The following is a 21,543-nucleotide window of genomic DNA, read 5'->3' on the forward strand; positions in this document are numbered from 1 at the left end:
TATGCATTGAGCATACATGTGTTAGGGAACAAAATAGTATTTTCATTTAAACTACATTATTGCATAAAAATTTCATGAATATTAATTTATTTACTACATGTCTAGAGATAAAATTCATCACAGTAAAAATGATGAGAATTTGTGTTTATCTTACTTGTACACATCTCCCAGAGCACCAGACCAGCACTGAACACGTCACTTGCCTTGCACGCTCTACTAGATTCCTGCAGCTGCTCTGGTGCCTGCCATTGGAACCACTGTTCTCTCAGAAGAGGGTCCTCGTTATTCTCCTGTTGTACAATGATAGTCTACTTACATCAAGAATTTAGAATTGTGGACAATAAGTGACTATAGTACTGATATTAAGATGCTAATGATGCAAGCAAACACACAAACAATTGTGAACAGTTTCATGTACACTGATACTCATGAAAATTGAAACACCTTCATAAAAGCGTATGATTTCTCAAAGATGACTTTATTATGTACAAGTTGAAGAAAATGCTTTAAATAAAAAAATATTAGATTCCTGTTAATGATAGTCCAGGTATGGTCATTTGTAGATGTCTTGTTTAGTGTTGAACCAACGTTTAGAAATCATGGCCAAGTAAACCTCCAAAACATGCACTATTGGTCCATAAACAATCCCCAATCCCCATTGGCTTCATCAGGTGGAATGTCAGCAGCCATGGAGTTTAAATGAGTGGTGTGGAATAGCGAACCATCACTTCATAGATCCTTTCTTCATAGAAGGAACACAGATTCTCAAAAGTATCTCAACCTCCCAACAGACCAACTTCCACAGATGTTAGAAGATATTTTACTGCAGACTAGGAGGAACATGTGGTATCAGCCCATGGTACACGACGTACTGCAGCTTGTCTTCACCAATTGTTTCCAAATCTTTGGATTGGAGAAGAATATATCAATATACCTTCATATTTTTTTTCTCTGGGGAAAGCTGAGAGACACTGTTTACAAGGACATACTGACTACACCATGTGATATGACACGATGTATTACTTGCTGCCTGTGCTGAAATTTCTGATGAAATGCTAGAATATGAATCAGGCTTTACATGGCAGACTGGAAGCTTGTATTGAAGCTAGTGGTCATCCTTCTGAATACAATCTTTGAAGGCCAATTCTCTTTCTCTTCCAAAGAGTTTGTTTATTCATTTTTTCTTCAGTTAGTGCTAAAACATGGAGCAGACAACTACCGGTACCGTATTTATAATTTTCAAACTATGATAGCTTGTAAACTATGTGTACCAGAATCGTGAAAGAAACACCATTGACATTGCGATTACTCTACTTTTATTTCATTAATGTCAAAAGGCATTGTTCCATTTGAAAAATGGAACTTTCTAAAATAAATACACATTTTAATAATTATTAAAATCTGTGTATGGGCAACAAATATGAGCCCTTGGTTACACTTCATTTCTGTGAAAGCAGCACATTAACAGCACTTTCCACTTTAGAAATATTTGGGGTGCATGTTTTAGGTGATTCATCTTCTATAGTCTAGAATTTGAAATAAGTTACGATCACAAATTACCCAAATTAAGAGTGGAAAGCTCTAGAGAATGTACTCGAATCCAAATCTTGAACTATTGGCATGTCTAGCAATTCTAGTTTCCCACTCTAAGGTCTAAACCAATTACCATCTGAACTATGTTAATAAATATTCTCATATTATGTATTATGGATTACTGAAATGGAAGAAAGGAAACACATAAATTCTCGCTGATATGGACGATTCCAGTTGTTTGTTCCTTTACACATCTAAACAAAATAAAACCCCATGGCGACTGACCCTACAGTCCTGATCGGCCTTGGCCTACCATGCGATCGTTGCTCAGCCCAATGGCCTGCAGAAGTTGTGATCAGCACAACGAATCCATTCAGCCATTATTCTTGGCTTTCTAGACCAGGACCACTATCTCACCAATAGATAGCTCTTCAACAGTAATTGCATAGGCTGAGTGAACCTCAAACCAGCCTTCAGATCCAGGTAGAAATCCCTGCCTGGTAGGAAATCGAACCTGGGGCTTCTGGGGTGAGATGTAGGCTCACTGCCCCTAGAACGCAAGGCTGGCCCTTTACATATCTACAAGTATCAAGAATGCTGAACCGTACCCATCAGTAATGAGTGAGTGGGCTGTTGAGGCAGCAGTCGCTAGAACACTGTAGTAACTGGACATGTAAATTAAGATATACTTAATGCATCGCTCTGAATTTTCAATTTGAAATTACCCTATGCTTGAGGAATACATTTACAGAATTGAAAGATTTCATGCATAAAATAATGTACCAGACACTTCAGATATCACTCCGCAGAATGGTGGGTTGCCACACCTTTCATAAAGAAAGTAAATAGAAATGAAAATCTCAATATGTCTGAATAATAATAACTGAAAATTTCAACAAAACAAATATTCAAAATACCCTCCTCCCTGTTCCACACACAATGCTACTCTTCACATTACTCTCTTGCACACTCTTATTAATATTGCTGATGTCATAGTTTCTGGTGCTGCACAAAGTTTACACAAGAGTTTGGCCCTATTTACAGGTGATGTTCCATAAATTAGATCGCATAAATAGCCACTTAAAACTCAGAGGGGTCTAAATTTGGCAATCTCGGTGGCATTATCTAGTAAACCAAAACAATATGAGACAGTGATTGCATTACATTTGTGACGTATAAGTATGATGCCTTTGCTTGCAAGATGTAGTGTTTACAGTGCACCATGTCTTCTGGCATGGGCTAGAATAAATTTGTTACTTTCATTGACCTGTCTCAGTCTCATCCTTGGTTTGACAATATGAAAGTGACTGAAGTATAAGTGATACTAGCAATACCATTCCTTATGCAGCCAGTCCCTGCTATGAATGGTGTGAAAATATTGCACCTGAGGTTGGTTGGTGCGTGCATTTCAGTGGGCTTGGTAGACTGATATGTAATAGCTACTTCTGGCCTCATGAGGAAAGCAACGGGAACTACCTCACTCCTCATTTTCCCAGTATTCATCTTCAGTGACACCTAGACTACCTATGACAGCTGTTGGTGGAGCTGTGGAGGATCAAACCAGCCTTTGGGCTGAATACCCAACATACATACATGTATTTTATGACCAGGTTTGCGCTACTCACTTGTTGAGCAATCTACTCAAAGAAAGCCTGATGATGGGCAATGTCATCCATTTAGAGGTGCTGAGTTGTGTTCTGAGTGAATGGGTGCCAGTGCAGATTATGTTTAATAATTCTATGCACTCTAACATGAATTATTCCTAATGTGTCTGCCACTGCTCTAGTACCAGTACTTCTATGAGGTCTACGACAACAGCTTCACTTTCTCTGCATCCCTTTGCCATGTCCTCAATAGACGAGTTGCCACATGAAGTGTACCATGCTGGCATAGTCTCAGTTCAGGAATACACTGCGGTCTGAATGTTGTCTGTTTAGACATTGTGATGACACTTCAAATGTAAGCGGTGTGTCCACAAGTTTGCCAATTGTATAACATGGCCGTTCCATTCCTATGCACTGGGCTGACTATCTCAGACGGTAGATCCCTAGCCTCCTGAGCTTAAGTTGGCGGGTTCACTTGTGGCTCAGTCTGGTGGTGTTTGAAGGTGCACAAATACGTCAGTCTCGTGTCGGTAGATTTACTGGCACATTTAAGAACTCCTGCGGAACAAAATTCTGGTACCTTGGCATCTCCGAAAATCATACAAGTAGTTAGCGGGACGTAAAACAAATAACATCATCACCATTACTATGCATATGACAAGACTGAATGTTAATGCGTGAGAACTGTTTTCCTACCCCAAACAATACACACAGCACTTGCATGTCATTTCAGGAAATTGAGTTCCCGGTTTGTCTGCAGCCCGTGTAACATTTGGTAATTTCTCTAACTTTATGACAGTAGTTGCGTGGTTGCGTGTAATAGTTTCTGTCATCACAAAGCAAGCTTACCGAGATCGATATCTGCAGTTGCTTAAGTGCGGCCAGTATCAAGTATTCGGGAGTAGTGAGTTCGAACCCCACTGTCAGCAGCCCCAAAGATTATTTTTCGTGGTTTCCCATTTTCATACCAGGCAAATGGTGGGGCTGTACCTTAAGGCTACCACCGCTTCCTTCCCACTCCTAACCCTTTCCTGTCCCATTGTTGCCATAAGACCTATCTGTGTTGGTGCGACATAAAGCAACTTGTAAAAAAACAAAACCAAAAACAAACAAATAAAGCAAGCTTCTGTATCGGGCTAGATGGATCAATTTTCTACTGCGGAGTATGTATCTGTAGCACCTGGAACAATAAAGGATGACAAGTAATTTGTTATCTTACCTGTTGAAGATTTTTAGCTAGCTCAAAAGCGGTGAGTTTGAGGGTGTTGTTAGGAGCCAGTAGAATGGCGTGAGAGGTGAGAGCAGTATGCAGCCAGCCTCTTTCATGCAGGAATGTCATTACATGGCAGAGTTGAATAAGCAGGCCAATAATTTGTTGAAGAGACATAATTACCTCCTGAAAAGTAAAACTACCATTACTTTTATGGTGAATGAGTTGCAGAAATATTGGGGGTAGCAGAGATACGTAATTTACAATCTATTGAGTTATACAGTCTATATCAGCACAATATGTCTACTCACTTAGTCTAAAACTGGCTTTTGGAACTTATATTCCATCTTCAGTGGATAAAATTTTAAATGTTTAAAAATATGCTAAAATTCACAGTGGTATGTCATCAAGATTTTGAAATGTTGCAGACCACATAACCATGGAACCAGTCGTTGAAAATTGCAAGGCAGGTCATGAAGGCTCCTGGAGGAGTGGAAGGCCTTAAGTGGTATATTATTGAAAGCGCACACATGTCGTGCAAAAAAGAAAATCATTACATTACATTTACATTACTTTTCTTTGCTATAAGCTACGATGGATTTCTGTCTATTCCTGCATTTTATAATATGGTATCTATCACAGAGTTCCAAACATAACTCACACACACATGCGTCATTTGGTTTGTGAAATAATTTGTTGCAGCACACCTTGTGGTGAAAACCATGGATCGCCAAACTCGTCGTCACGTGTCGCATATCATGATTAGCTTCCATCCAGGTCCTGTCTTGCATAGCAGATGTTGCATAGAAGCCCTCTGGTACATTGTTTTTCTTCTCATGCAGATCTTGTATAAACTGTTTGAAGCTGGTACTAGCTGAAAGTAGCCTCCGTGGCTCAGATGGCAGCATGTCGGCCTCTCACCGCTGGATACCATGGTTCAAATCCTGGTCTCTCCATGTGAGATTTGTGCTGGACATAGTGGAGGCGGACAGGTTTTTCTCCGGGTACTCCGGTTTCCCTGTCACCTTTCATTCCAGCAACACTCTCCATTCTCATTTCATAGCATCTATCAGACATTAGTAAATCACTTTGGGAGTGGCGACCTCATCGTACTAATAGCCTGTATATGATTCATTCATTACATCCCTGACCTGGTCAATGACTGGAAAACAGGTTGTAGGTTTTCATTTTCACTAGCTGGAAGTATGTGCTCGCATCTCAGATCCTCTATTAAGAAGGTCTCCCTGGTAAGCTCATACACTAGCCTCGATCTTGCATTCTGCGGGACTCCTAAAATTCTCTTCAGGTATCTAGCCTTTACTCGCTCCAATTCTTCCAGCTGTTTGTATGTGAGGTATTCTTCTACAAATTATTAAGTGGTATAGAGATGTTAGTTCCATGCCTGTCTGTCTTCCGTGTTAACCTGGTTCTTATTTCTACAAAACTACTGTATATGTTATAGTGGAAGTGGATGGTTAGGGAAAGTAAACCTTCCCTAAGTGCATGTATACCATCACTAAAATGATCAGTGAAAGCTTACCATAAAATTAATAAAACACATCCACTAGTGACGGTGAACCATCACCAGCCCCAGTTATTGGATATGTACAGTAGCAGATTATTAATGAACATGGCCTCCTATTAGGGTCGAACAGTGGTACCAGCCATCGGCATGAATGTAATTACTGTCGTCATTTTGTTATTGTTATGTTATACAGCAGTGCAGCTATTGTTGAATAAGTGAATTTCTACACGGGAAACCCCAATTATAATTGTTTCTTCATGGACAGAGAAAAGTACGAATCACATAGCAGCAAGGTTAAATCACTAAAATGATGGCAAGTGCAAATACTTAGGTGTGAGATTTGAAAGTAATTTGTACTGGAAGCGTCATGTTGATGACATGGTTGGGAAAGTATACAGATCATTATGTGCCATAATGAGGCTACTTAAAGGATGCAACAAAGAATTAAAAGAGAAAAGTTATGATGATGATGATATTTGCTGTTTAAAGGGGCCTAACATCAAGGTCATCGGCCCCTAATGGTACGAAATAAGACGAAATGGAATGACAAATTAAAAGTCCAAAATTCTCCACTGACCAGAATTCAAAACCTGAGGACGAAGAATGAATGGATGGAGATGAATTTAAAACAATCAGTGGATGCGACCCGCGATGCCTTACATTCACAGACTCTGACGTAAAACAATATGATTACTGACCAAGGGACTGCTGCTATAGCATAACATTGAATCGATGATGCTTGCAGTATAAATGGGGTCCAAAATCCAAGTTATCGGCCTCTCATAACGGTACTTATTGCTAGTAATGTAGAACCATGGTATTTGTCATGCTGTGGTACTAATCAAAAGTAGCAGAGACTCGCGGTATTCCACACATTATGGTACTACTCACAGGTTATGAAATTCGACATATACTACAGACCTATGGTTTTTTTCACATTGCGGTGCCATGTACAGGCAACGCAACCCTATGGTGTTCAGCACATAAGAGTACTAACCACAGGGACCTGCACTATCCCGTGGTGTTCCTCATATAGTGGGTACTAATCATAGGCAAGGCAGAACCATGGTAGCTATCATCCCATGGTCCCGCTCATATGGTGGTACTAATCACAGGTACTGCAAAAGGCGACTGCATGGTGCTCCTGTGTGCTACTAATCACAAACCTATTTGGTACCTAATATAATGGTACTACGCGCAAGTAAGAGCGACCCATGATATTCTCCGTGTGGTGGTACTAATCACAAGTAGTTTCATGGTTGCAACACAATCATCCCTTGGTCGCCCCTTTTAGTCGCCTCTCACAACAGGCAGGGGATACCGTGGGTGTATTCTTCGTCTGCATTCCCCACCCACAGGGGGTTGTGTGTTTGGTCCACGAGAGGTATTTTATTTCCCTCAGATCCGCCGACAAGCCGGTTAGGACCCCCCTATCCGCCACCTGGGACGCGCCACGTGGGAGTATCATGTCTTCCCCCCTGCTATGCCATCGTAGTAGGTTCGTGGAAGAGAAACGTTACTTAAATATGGTTCATCCATTATTGGAATATGCAAACAGTGTTTGGGATCCTCACCAGGAATACCTAATAAAAGAAATGGATAGCGTGCAGAGGAAAGCAGCAAGATGTTGTTGTTTGAGTCATCAGTCCATAGACTGGTTTGATGCAGCTGGAGATGCCACCCTATCCTGTGCTAACCTTTTCATTTCTACGTAACTATTGCATCCTACATCTGCTCTAATCTGTTTGTCATATTCATACCTTGGTCTACCCCTACCGTTCTTACCACCTACACTTCCTTCAAAAACCAACTGAACAAGTCCTGGGTGTCTTAAGATGTGTCCTATCATTCTATCCCTTCTTCTCGTCAAATTTAGCCAAATCGATCTCCTCTCACCAATTCGATTCAGTATCTCTTCATTCGTGATTCGATCTATCCATCTCACCTTCAGCATTCTTCTGTAACACCACATTTCAAAAGCTTCTATTCTCTTTCTTTCTGAGCTAGTTATCGTCCATGTTTCACTTCCATACAATGCGACGCTCCACACGAAAGTCTTTAGAAACATTTTTCTAATTCCGATATCAATATTGGAGGTGAGCAAATTTCTTTTCTTAAGAAAGCTCTTCCTTGCTTGTGCTAGTCTGCATTTTATGTCCTCCTTACTTCTGCCATCGTTAGTTATTTTACTACCCAAGTAATAATATTCATCTACTTCCTTTAAGACTTCGTTTCCTAATCTAATATTTCCTACATCACCTGCCTTCGTTCGACTGCACTCCATTACTTTTGTTTTGGACTTATTTATTTTCATCTTGTACTCATTACCCAAGACTTCATCCATACCATTCAGCAACTTCTCGAGATCTTCTGCAGTCTCAGATAAAATAACAATATCATCGGCAAATCTCAAGGTTTTGATTTGCTCTCCTTGGACTGTGATTCCCTTTCCAAATTTTTCTTTGATTTCCTTTACTGCCTGTTCTATGTAAACATTGAAAAGGAGAGGGGACAAACTGCAGCCTTGCCTCACTCCTTTCTGGATTGCTGCTTCTTTTTCAAAGCCCTCGATTCTTATCACTGCAGACTGATTTTTGTACAGGTTGTAGATAATTCTTCGTTCTCGGTATCTGATCCCTATCATGTTCAGAATCATAAATACCTTGTTCCAGTCAACATTATCGAATGCCTTTTCTAGATCTACGAATGCCATGTACGTGGGCTTGTCCTTCTTGATTCGATCCTCTAAGATCAGACTAAAGTCAGGATTGCTTAACGTGTTCCTACATTTCTTCTGAAGCCAAATTGATCTTCTCCCAACTCAGCTTCAACTTGTTTTTCCATTCTTCTGTAAATAATATGTGTTAAAATTTTGCAGGCATGAGATAATAAACTAATGGTGCGGTAGTTTTCACACCTGTCAGCACCGGCTTTCTTGGGAATAGGTATAACAACATTCTGCCGAAAATCGGATGGGACTTCTCCTGTCTCATACATCTTGCACACTAAATGAAATAACCTTACCATACTGGCTTCTCCTAAGGCAGTCAGTAATTCAGAGGGAATATCATCAATTCCAGGTGCCTTGTTCCTATTTAGGTCACTCACAGCTCTGTCAAACTCTGACCTCAAAATTGAGTCTCCCATGTCATCAGCATCAACAGCCTCTTCATGTTCCAGAACCAAATTATCTACATCGTTACCTTGATACAAGATATGCTCCTGCCATCTTTCTGCTTTGTCTTCTTTCCCTAGAAGTGGCTTCCCATCTGAGCTCTTAATATTCATGCACCTAGATTTCCTTTCTTCAAAGGTTTCCTTGATTTTCCTGTATGCAACATCTACTTTTCCCAGGACCATACAGCCTTCGACATCCTTGCACTTCTCCTTCAGCCATTCTTCCTTAGCTACCTTGCACTTTCTATCCACTTGATTCTTTAATCGCCTGTATTCTTTCCTGCCCTCTTCATTTTTAGCATTCTTGTATTTTTGTCGTTCATCAATCAGGTCTAGTATCTCCTAAGTTATCCACTGATTCTTAGTTGATCTTTTGTTCCTTCCTAACATTTCTTCAACAGCCCTACTGACTTCATTTTTTATGACTCTCCACTCTTCCTCTATTGTGCTTCCCTCAGCCTCCTCACTTAGCCCCTGCGCAACATGTTCCTTGAAACAATCCCTCACACTCTTTTCTTTCAACTTGTCTAGAGCCCATCTTTTTGCATTCTTTCCTTTCTTCAATTTCTCAACTTCAGACGGCATTTCATGTCCATCAAGTTGTGGTCAGAGTCCACGTCTGCTCCTGGGAAGATTTCGCAATCCACCACCTGGTTTCTGAATCTCTGCCTAATCATAATGAAGTCTATTTGATACCTTCCAGTGTCTCCAGGTCTCGTCCATGTATACAGCCGTCGTTTGTGGTGTTTGAACCAAGTATTGGCGAGGACTAAATTATGATCAGTGCAGAATTCAACCAGCCGACTTCCTCTTTCGTTCCTTTGTCCCAATCCAAATTCTCCTGCTGTACTACCTTCTCTTCCTTGGCCTACCACTGCATTCCAGTCTCCCATCACAATTAGATTCTCGTCACCTTTTACATATTGTATTAAAAATTCTATCTCCTCATATATTCTTTCTATTTCTTCATCATTCGCTGAACTAGTAGGCATATAGACCTGCACTATTGTGGTGGGCAATGGTTTGGTGTCTATCTTGACGACAATAATTCTTTCACTATGCTGGTCGTAGTAGCTTATCCGCTGGCCTATTTTCTTATTCATTATTAAACCAACTACTGCATTTCCCCTGTTTGATTTCGTGTTGATAATTCGGTAGTCGCCTGACCAAAAATCCTCTTCTTCCTGCCAACGTACTTCACTTATACCAACTACATCTAACTTTAGCCTATCCATCTCCCTTTTCAGATTCTCTAACCTACCACAAAGATTCCAACTTCTAACATTCCACGCTCCGACTCGCAGAATGTCAGTATCCATCTTCCTGATGATCGCCCCCTCTCGTGTAGTCCCCACCCGGAGATCCGAATGGGGGACTAGTTTACCTCCGGAATATTTAACCCGGGAGGAAGCCATCATCAGTACATCATTCATACAGAAAGAGCTGCATGTCCTCGGGAGGTAGTTACGGCTGTAGTTTCCCGTTGCTTTCAGCCGTGTAGCAGTATCAACACAGCTAAGCCATGTTGAGTATTATTACAAGGCCGTATCAGTCAATCATCTAGACTGCCGCCCTTGCAACTACCGAAAGGCTGCTACCCCCCTTTCGATGAACCATTCGTTAGTCTGGTCTCTCAACAGATACCCATCCGATATGGTTGCACCTGCGGCTCGGCTATCTGCATCATTGGGACACGCAAGCCTCCCCACCGCGGCAAGGTCACATGGTTCGCAGAGGAGGAGCAGCAAGATATGTAACAGGAAATTTCACAGAAAAAGCAGTATATCAGAAATGCTGGAGAAACTTGGGTGGGAAACCTTAAGTAAGAGAAGGCAGAAAACTGGACTTATAACATTATATAGAGCCTATACAGGAGAGGAAGCATGGGGAAAAATCCATCAGAGGCTTCAGTTGGAAAATAATTATATAAGCAGGGCTGACTACAAGTGTAAATATAGAAGGGATTTTAGCAGAAGCGATTGGGGTAAATTTTCATTCATTGGGAAGGACGTAAAGGCATGGAACAGTTTACCAAGGGTAGTGTTTGATCCTTGCCCAAAAGCTGTGCAGATATTCAAGAAAAGAATAAAAAGCAACAGAGAAAAGAAACGTTAGAGGGCATTCAACCTGTGCAGGTTATTACAAATAAAAAAGTTTTGTGAATAAATTAATGCCATCCCCTGGTCTATGGAGATTGGACAGCCGAAGCAGGGGACTGCCTGTAGGGGTGAAGTACAGTGGGGATTTCGTGGGCCCTTGGACCACTATGGTAGCTGTGAAGGCCCTTCAAGAACTCTGAAGAGTGGTGGCAAAAGGGGCTCTGGTTAAGACGCAGCAGGTCGTTGTGCTAGTTAGGTTCCAAAATGGGTAAAAAAATATATAAATAAATGCAGTGTAAATTTCAATCTTATAGTAGTTGTGTGTAGCAAATTATTTCTGTTCATACCTTATACTCTCACAGTAGCGGTGATTGGGAATTAGAAGTGGCTGGGGGCGGGGAAGCAAAAATGTACAGGCGGGGGAGCAAAAATGTACAGATAACAAAAAGTACCCGGGTTTGTTGGATGTAGCGGACGTGAGGGGTTGGGCGCGTCAACTGGACGTTCACTCCAAATATGAGGTGCGTGCGACAATCCGATTCCTACGGGCCAAAAGGAAGAATTGCACGGACATTCATCGTGAAATTAGTGCTGTGTATGGGGAGCGGGCCATTTTTCGGCAAGGTATCGTAAAGTGATGTCAGCAATTCGAAGCCGGACGCACGGATATCACGGACAACCAACGCGAAGGCAGGCCCGCAACGTCCAGGACCCGTGCAAAGGTCAACAGTGTGAATGCGATCATTAGACAGAACCGGCGCATTAAACTGAGAGAAATCGCGACGCGACGCAGCTGAACATGTCGTATGGCAGTGTGTTCGCCATTGTTCACGAGGACCTTGGATATCGTAAGCTGTGTCAAAGATTGGTCCCACGTCTTCTCACCGATGAGCACAAGAGACAACGTTTCCGATCCTCCCTGGCATTTTTGCAACGCTATGCCGCAGACGGCAACGAGTTTCTGCGGTGAATCGTCACAGGCGACGAAACGTGGTTCCGCCACTTCACCCCCGAAACGAAGCGAACATCAATGGAATGGGTGCACTGCAAGGATTTGATGGGTGCAGCACCCCTCATCACCACAACGAAAGAAGGCCAAGGTTCAACCTTCAGCCGGTAAGGTTATGGCGACAGTGTTCTTTGACATGGAGGGTTTGATGCACGTGGAATTCATGCCGAAACGAACGACGATCAACGCGGCGTCGTATTGTCAAACGTTGCACCGGTTGCGTAAAGCGATTAAAGAGAAGCGCCGGGGGAAATTGAGGGCCGGTGTGATTTTGTTGCACGATAACGCAACACCTCACAAGGCCCGCCAAATGAGAGAACTGCTGCAGCGTTTCAGGTGGGAGGTCTGGCAACATCCACCCTACAGTCCCGACCTAGCGCCATGTGACTTTCATCTGTTCAGTAATCTCAAAACGGAGCTCGGTGGTCGACGTTTCCAGACCGATGAGGAGGTGAAGACCGTTGTCTCCGAGTGGTTGCAGAACGCTGGAGGAAATTTCTATGCATCCGGCATCGACAAGTTGGTTGTGCGTTCGCAGAAATGTTTGGAGTCTCTTGGAAACTATGTGGAAAAGTGACATTACAGTGTATGTCGTTATAGTCATGTTACTGTTGTATAGGGGGTCTAATAAATGGCCATAACTGGGAAGTGCAACTTATTTTCTGATCTGCCCTCGTATTATGTCAGGTATCAAATCCTTGACAACCTTTAGCGGTATAACAATGACTTCAGTCGAGCACTTGGCTTGAAGAAAGGTACAACCCTCAATCTTGTAATGTATGTCATGGGTTGCCCCCTTGATTGTTGCCACCTTAGCAGGGTGAACAGGTTCTAATAATTTTGCCATATTCATGTTCACAAACGAGTGTGAAGCTTGAGTGTCAAGGAGAGCGATGAAAGGCTTGTCATTAATCGTCAAGTTAATGGCTGGGTGGGGTGGATTAATTTCATCATCATTATAGATTTGATCAATATGTTTGCCTTCTAGCCAGGTGTAATGTATCTGGGGCTTCTTCCTTCTTCCGGAACCATCCTTGCCCCAACTCAAACAGTCCCAAGGGTTTTGCGGGCAGCGGTATTTCAAATGCCCATTCCGCCTACATCGGTAGCATTTCCGGGGTTCCTCCGCTGTTGAGGTTTTCGTTTTCGAGGCATGGTAACTTGTTTCTTCGTCTAATTTTGCTACGATGTGACGGAGCTCTTCAAATGTTTTTGGTTGTGCCACCTTAATAAGCGATTGAACCTTATCATGTAGTAGTTCAATGATATAAGGGACGCTCGTGTCAATATTTTCCCCCTCGCGGACTCTCTTTAAGAGATGGAGTTTTTGAATTACGAAAGCTCCTGCTCTCATTCCACTGGGGTGTGCTTCAGTTAGGAACTTTTTTGTACTGTAGTTTGGACAGCCATCCGAGTCAAATCTCTGGTCGAATTCTTTCTTGAATTCCTCCCAGTCGAGGCTGAGCCCTTTAATGTTCTGCCACCAATCCCCGGCTGACAATTTGCAAGTTCATTTCCGTAGGTATATTCCTACTCAGTAGAGAATCCGATGACTTTAGACATGTTTTAGGACACTCCTCGTGCCTCCCACGAAATACCGGTAGTCTGTCTTTGATTACTCTGGGATCAACCGGTATCCCAATGGGGAGGTCCATACCTCTGACGGGTTGACTACTACCTACAAAAATGTTTTTCTCCAGTGTTAAAATGTTTCTATTAACCTTGGATTCAAACTTCGTAAATTTCTGGCCTACTTCGGTTTTAAAATTGTTGGATTCCCGCCTAATTTCTCCAATCTTCCCCTCGACTTTTTTTTCCAAGGTGTGCATATCACTTACTACTTTATCTACGTCTAATTCTAAGCTGCCGATTTTGTCAATATTTTTTGAAATATCTTCCTTCAGTTCTTTGACCAAAGAATTGATTCGGCCCTTTATTTCTTGAGACTGGGCCTCGATTTTCCCCTCGAGTTTTTCAGACTGGGCCTTGATTTTTCCCTCGAGTTTTCCAGACTAGGCCTCGATATTTTTAGACTGGGCCTCGATTTTTTCTGACTGGGCCTGAACCAAAGCAATTAGTTGTGCGAACATAATGCTTACCCGGTCGTTGGTTTCTTCCTCCGAGGTGACTTCGAAGTAGAAACTGTCTGGGTCCTCCTCGTTGTGTATCAAATCCTGGCGCAACCTCTCTTGTAAGTCAGCTTTGCTTCCAGCCGTCGGTAGACCTCGGGATGCCAGCCCTTTTCGTAAAATCGCCACGGTCATTTGGTCGATCTTCATTGCTGAGTCTCGAAGTGTCCTGCGCGGTCGCCAATTTATCGCCCTCAAATGCGATTTCATTTGTCGTAAATAAATATCACACGAGAACACATTCACTTCCTAGTGTAAACTACTTTATTCCAAACTACTCGTGTTACTCGAAAAATATTAATTTAGATAGAATATACTGTACGTCACAACACACAATTACACACAGTAGCAAGCGACATTACAACACTTAATAGCGGAGTACCCTGAAGTGGATTCTGACAAGTACAGATATCAACAATACTGACTCGCTCACTATAACACACCCTCTCTTGAACTGACTGACAGGTGGATATATATACTGTTCGTTCAACCGTCTAGAATTATCAATTTCTGGAAGGATTCTTACAACCAAGACCGACTCCAATCCTCAGACCTTAATGCTACTCTCGATCGTTCAAAGATGGCGAATCGAGTAGCCAGAAATGTTGGAAGTGTGGGTTTGTTTTGGTTTGTTGTTATCATATGAATTCGGTGTAATTTCATGTATTGGTATGAGTCAGTGGTCACTTAGGATCTGTAATTGTACGCAGTAATGTGAGAATCAGCTTGTTTTGATCGTGTTGTGGACCAGGTTTTAGTCTAACTATGACAATGCCTCCCATTCAACTATTCTTAAGTCTCCTACGGAATAAAACATTTGAAAGAGAAATGGTTTAGGAATATACATCGTGATTATTTTGAAGTCGATGACAAAACTGTAGTGTGCATAAATCATTTTCAGAATATATCTGAGGTTAGGGAAGACTTTTCTCCAATTCCAAACTACTCGTGTTACTCGAAAAATATTAATTTAGATAGAATATAATTGATGTTGTGACATTCCGTCAGTGTCTATGTGCTTCAGAGTGTCGAGTGATTTAGATGCAAGTGTATTTTACAATAATCTGTGCTTGCCTGCGGAAATGTTTGGCTGGACCTTGGAGTATAACAAAACTTATAAGTGTGACTGATGGAGCAATCTGTATATTGTTTCACAGAAGAAATGGTGATTTGGAGGGATTAGATGGGTTTGTAACGCAGGGTTTTACACTACCAACACCTTCCGATTCACGCTTGTGGTTATCTGTTTAAGCAGACTACACCGAACTGAAGCTCGTCCATGTGGTTAAATATCAATGTTTAGAGCCAATCGAGTTTTTGCACTCATGTTCTTTAATGGGTAAAATCCTCTTACCGTATATCTTCAGTGCCTTGACGTTTCATTACTAAAGTTATCATCATTGTATGAAGTGTTGCTATGCCATGCCAACATTGTTTACATTACCAGGGTCGTTTTTTTGGTTTAACATAATAATTTCGGGTGTACTTGGGCTGAGTGGCTCAGACGCTTATGGCGCTGGTCTTCTGACCCCAAGTTGGCAGGTTCGATCCTGGCTCAGTCCGGTGGTATTTGAAGGTCATCCTCGTGTCGGTAGTTGTACTGGCACGTAAAAGATCTACTGAACTACTTCAGGACTAAATTCCAGCATTTTGACGTCTCCGAAAACCGTAAAAATAGTTGTTAGTGGGACGTAAAGCCAATAACATTCTTATTTCGAGTGTACATCCCTTTCATTGTGTGCTGAATATAAGAAATTGTCCTTCATTTGAAAACTAAGGCAACAAATTATGTTTCATAGTTCTCAGGAGAGCGAATAAATTGAGTAATTTCGCACCTTAATTTATTTTGAAACATTAACAATGACGTGATAAATACACTAACAGTTTTATCATATATATTCTTCTATCCTGCGAAGTGATATCTAAGAGAAACCGTTATTTAACTAATTGAAATTTATAAATAACTAGCAAGATACCCGTGCTTTGCCACGGTATTATAATGAAGTTTATAATTGAATGCTTAACGTTTTATATATAATCCGCCGAAATTCGAGATCTAACTCGTTTTCTGAGAGAATCCGCTAAAATTCGTAATCTGACTCGCTTTCTGAGAGATTACGGCAAAGTTCCTCCCATTCTTCAATCTTTCTTTCCAGCAATCGATTTCGTACTTCCTGGGCTAGGTCCAGGTATTCCACCCGGCCAGTCGGGTCCCTAAATCTTTGCCATTTTTTCCTATAAGCATTTTTAATATGGATCAAATCCTTGAGGAGATCCGGCGTGGTGTCTTCTTGGGTGCCTTGGCGGTACTGAACACGCGGCCGAACTGCATTACTCGGCCAGGACCCCTTTCCAGCGCGGTCCACACATTTTGACGACGGTCCAGAACATTATTATTATTATTATTATTATTATTATTATTATTATTATTATTATTATTATTATTGATGGGATGGAACCCACAGCAAAATGCTACTTGGGGTAAATTACATCTGCAGCCATTGTCATTGCTGACAATGTGATCAGCACCATCGTCACGCGTAGGCAAGTGCACGAATGATATACTTCCGTGCATTATTGACCTTAACAAGAGGTGAACAATTGCACGGTCAATTTCATTCCTATCGTTTATTTCAAATGTGTTTAAATTTTTATTTATATGCCAGGAGAATCTACTGTAATCTAACTTTATGTTCTCCAAAGGAAAATATATTTCTTGAAAACGAACCCAGGACAGATTAATGATCAGAATACGTACCGTACATTCTGAACAGTAAATCCAATTGGTCTCAACTCCTTTTTTTCACCCCACCGCCGTAAATACATTTACCCCCCCCCCCAAAAGAAGGCGTTTTTCCTTATATTCCTTTCACACTTCCCCTTAAGTGAATTTCCCGTTAAAATACCTGTTTCTTTAATAGTACAGGAATCTTCTAAATACCAATTATCACGACTCTAATATCTTCAGTTTTTGAGATATGCGTCCTCATAAAAGGAATTCAACTCCTTTTCACCCCCGCCCTCCAAGATGATTTCCCCCCAGAACGCTTTTTTCTTTGTTTATAAAGGAGATCCAAATACCAATTTTCACGTCCGTAACATCTTCAGTTTTTAATAGAGGCAAGTATACTCATACAATTAATTCAATTAATTTTTCAATTCTTTCACCACCCCACCCACTTCATTGGTATTTCCGAGAATACGTGTTTCTTTAATTTTAAACCAGATTCCAAATACCAATTTTCACGTCTGAAAAATCTTTCATTTTTGAGAAAATAGTAACCTCATACAAATAATTCAACTAATTTTTCAATTTCCCTCTCCCCTTCGGGTGGATTTCCGGAAACAAAAAATACGTATTCCTTTATTTTTAAAGGTGATCCCAAATACCAACTTTCAGATCTGTAATATATTCTGTTTCTGAGATATAAGTATACCCATTTAAGGCATTCAACCCCATTTTCATCCATTTTCACCCCTCCTATTGGGATTTCCATAAACAAAAATACGTTTCTTTTTTAAAAATGGGATCCAAATACCAATTTTTACATCTGTACACTTTAAAAAGTTTTGAGATATAGATACACTCATTTTAAAAATTCACCCCCTCTTGTCATCCCCCATTAATTGGATTTTCCAAAAACAAAAAATACGTATTCCTTTATTTTTAAAGGAGATCCCAAATACAAATTTTCAGGTCTGTAATATCTTCAGTTTCTGAGATATAAGTATCCTCATTAAAGACATTCAACCCTTTTTTCACCCTTTTTCACCCTTCCTATTGGGATTTTCCAAAGACAAAAAAATACGTGTCTCTTTATTTTTCAAGGAGATTCTAAATACCAATTTTTACATCTGTAAACTTAAGTTTTGAGGTATAGACACACTCATTTTAAAAATTCACCCCCTTTCACCCCCCATGAATTGGATTTTCCAAAAACAAAAAATACACGTTTCTTTATTTTCAAAGGAGATCCCAAGTACCAATTTTCACGTCCATAGTTTCTTCAGTCTATGAGATTAAGTATCCTCATTAAAGACATTCAACCCCTTTTTCACCTCTCCTATTGGAGTTTTCCCAAAACAAAAATACATGTGTTTCCTTATTTTTAAAGAAGCTTCTAAATACCGATTTTTACATCTGTAAACTTTTAAAGTTTTGAGATATAGATACACTCATTTTAAAATTTCACTCCCCCCCCTCATTTCACCCCTTAACGAAGAAATATCCAAAAATCCTCTCTTAGCGAGCACCTACATGTTAATATGAATATATCCCCAAAATTTAATTTCTTTATGTCCAGTAGTTTTGGCTCGGCGACGATGAATCAGTCAGTCAGTCAGGACAAGTTACTTTATATACCAGGTGGCTCAAGAACAACGTACTTTCTACTTACCAATGTCCCGCATGCACAAATGATGAATGGGATATCTACCAACTGATTTTCACAGGCGCACAACTGCCAGCGGGTAGGTTACGTCAGAATATGAAGAGATAAGGACCAGTCTGTCGCTCGCAGCATGTTACTCAGCGTTACAGGTCTAATGCAGCCCTTGCAATAGTAAACATCGTTTTCCACCGCATATTTCTAGGCTGGTGTATGGTACAGCCGCACTATATTTGCTGTCAGCATATCGGCAATGGATAGTGTGTTCAGCAGAACCAAATACACAGGCATTATTTTAATCTGGACAACCTGGTCGGAATGCAGCCGAAGCTCCAAACAGATGTAGGACAATGCCCTCTACACACGTATTTCACCGAACAGTATTAGTTTTTGTTTCATACAAGCAACTCTATTATCGAGTGGAATGTCTACACGTGTATAAATTAATAAGTTATTAAATTTCCTTTTCTGCATCTTTGGCGTGTTTACAAACAGTAGCGGTGATTAGGGGGTGGGGCGAGGAGGGACAGTGGCACCCCCCCTCAACTTTTTGGAGTAAACATTACATTTTTTCCACTTTAGCCGGCTGGAACTAGGAGTTATTAAACAAAAGCTATTTGTACAAGCCTTGTTGTCTTATCTGCTAATTTTTTCCTTTATTTTTTAAATTATTAACATAATTATTGGCGGAAATACGCACAAAATGCCTTTCGTCGCGGCTAAACGATTTGTATAGCGCTACGGCAGGAGGAATGGTAGTAGGGGTACATATTTTCTTGACAAGGTTGTGGACACTGAGTTATAATTCACCCGCTTGCCGCGCGCATCCATCAGTCTGGCACTCTCTTTTAGTGCCAATTAATTTCTTAGTGTGTATTCAAATACTAAATGATTTTCAATTGCATAATCATGCCGTACTTCTATTTAATTGTGCCGGGCGAGCTGGCCGTGTGGTTAGGGGCACGCAAATGTGAGCTTGCATCTGGGAGATAGTGGTTTCGAATCCCACTGTCGGTAGCCCTGAAGATGGATTTCCGTGGACTCCCATTTTTACACCAGGCAAGTGCTGGGGCTGTACCTTAATTAAGGCCACGGCCGCTTCCTTCCCACTCCTAGCCCTTCCCTGTCCCATCGTCGCCATAAAACCTATCTGTGTCGGTGCGACGTAAAGCAACTAGCAAAAACAATCTAGTCCAGTGAAAGGAACGTTGGTATTATCTCCCGTTGAAATTACAATTACATTTGAATTTATTTTACAATTGGCTTTACGGCCGCCTCTGTGGTGTAGTGGTTAGTGTGATTAGCTGCCACCCCCGGAGGCCCGGGTTCGATTCTCGGCTCTGCCACGATGTTTTGAAAAGTGGTACGAGGGTTGGAACGGAGTCTACTCAGCCTCGGGAGGTCGACTGGGTAGAGGTGGGTTTGATTGCCACCTCAGCCCTCCTCGAAGTGGTTTTCCGTGGTTTCCCACTTCTCCTCCTGGCAAACGCCGGGATGGTCCCTAACTTAAGGCCACCGAGCTCGATAGCTGCAGTCGCTTGTGTGCGCCCTGTATCCAGTATTCGGGAGATAGTAGGTTCGAACCCCACTGTCGGCAGCCCTGAAAATGGTTTTCCGTGGCTTCCTATTTTCACACCAGGCAAATACTGGGGCTGTACCTTAAATAAGGCCATGGCCGCTTCCTTCCCACTCCTAGCCCTTTCCTGTCCCATCGTCGCCATAAGACCTATCTGTGTCGGTGCGACGTAAAGCAACTAGCAAAAAAAAAAAAAAAAAAAAAAAAAAGAAAACTTAAGGCCACGACCGCTTCCTTCTTAGTTGTCTAGCCCTTCCAAACTTCCCATTCCCCACCAAGGTCCCTGTTCAGCATAGCAGGTGAGGCCCGAGGTACTGGTCATCCTCCTCAGTTGTATACCGACCCAATGTCTCACCCTCCAGGACATTGACCTTGAGGCAGTAGAGGTGGAATCCCTCGCTGAGTCCGAGGAAAATCAACCCTGAAGGGTAAGCAGATTAAGAAGAAAAAGAATTGGCTATACGTCGCAAAGACACAGATACGACTTATGGCGACGATGGGACAGGAAAGGGCTACGCGTGGAAAGGAAGAGGCCGTGGCCTTAATTAAGGTACAGCCCTAGCACTTGCCTGGTGTGAAAATGCGAAACCACGGATAACCATCTTCAGGCCTGCCGACAGTAGGATTCGAAACCACTATCTCCCGCCTGCAAGCTCACAGCTGCGTGCCCCTAACCCCACGGCCTGCTCGCCCGATGCAATTAAATAGAAGTGCGGGATGATTATGCAATTAAAATAATTTAATATTTGAATACACACTAATAAACTAACAGACACTAAACGAGACTGCCAGACTGACGGATGCGCGCGGCAAGCGGGTGAATTATAACTTACTGTCCACGACCTTGTCAAGAAAATATGTACCCCTACTACCCTTCCTCATAGCACATGCAAAGTCTCCACTACCTGCCGTAGCGCTATACAAATCGTTTAGCCGCGACGAACGGCATTTTGTGCGTATTTTCGCCAATAATTATGTTAATAATTTAAAAAATAAAGGAAAAAATTAGCAGATAAGACAGCAAGGCTTGTACACATAGTTTTTTAAAAATAACTCCTAGTTCCAGCCGGCTAAAGCGGAAAAAATGTAATGTTTACTCCAAAAAGTTGGGGGAGGGTGCCACTGTCCCTCCTCGCCCCACCCCCTAATCACCGCTACTGTTTGTAAACACCCCAAAGATGCAGAAAAGGAAATTTAATAACTTATTAATTTATACACGTGTAGACATTCCACTCGATAATAGAGTTGCTTGTATGAAACAAAAACTAATACTGTTCGGTGAAATACGTGTGT

At 41.6% G+C, this 21,543-nt stretch overlaps 1 protein-coding gene across 5 annotated transcripts in view; it reads right to left on the reverse strand.

The window, feature by feature from the left end:
* The window catches only part of LOC136862817 (uncharacterized), a 377,696-nt gene that overhangs the window by 180,886 nt on the left and 175,267 nt on the right, over window positions 1-21,543 (reverse strand). For all 5 annotated transcript variants that reach the window (XM_067139080.2, XM_067139079.2, XM_067139081.2 and 2 more), the window contains exons 6-7: window positions 4,357-4,533; window positions 155-290 (exon numbers count right to left, since the gene is read on the reverse strand). In XM_067139080.2, the coding sequence (XP_066995181.2) occupies window positions 155-290; window positions 4,357-4,533 (313 nt within the window). The remainder of the gene's footprint in view (window positions 1-154; window positions 291-4,356; window positions 4,534-21,543) is intronic.

Source organism: Anabrus simplex, chromosome 2 (assembly GCF_040414725.1).
Source record: "Anabrus simplex isolate iqAnaSimp1 chromosome 2, ASM4041472v1, whole genome shotgun sequence".
NCBI lineage: Eukaryota > Metazoa > Arthropoda > Insecta > Orthoptera > Tettigoniidae > Anabrus > Anabrus simplex.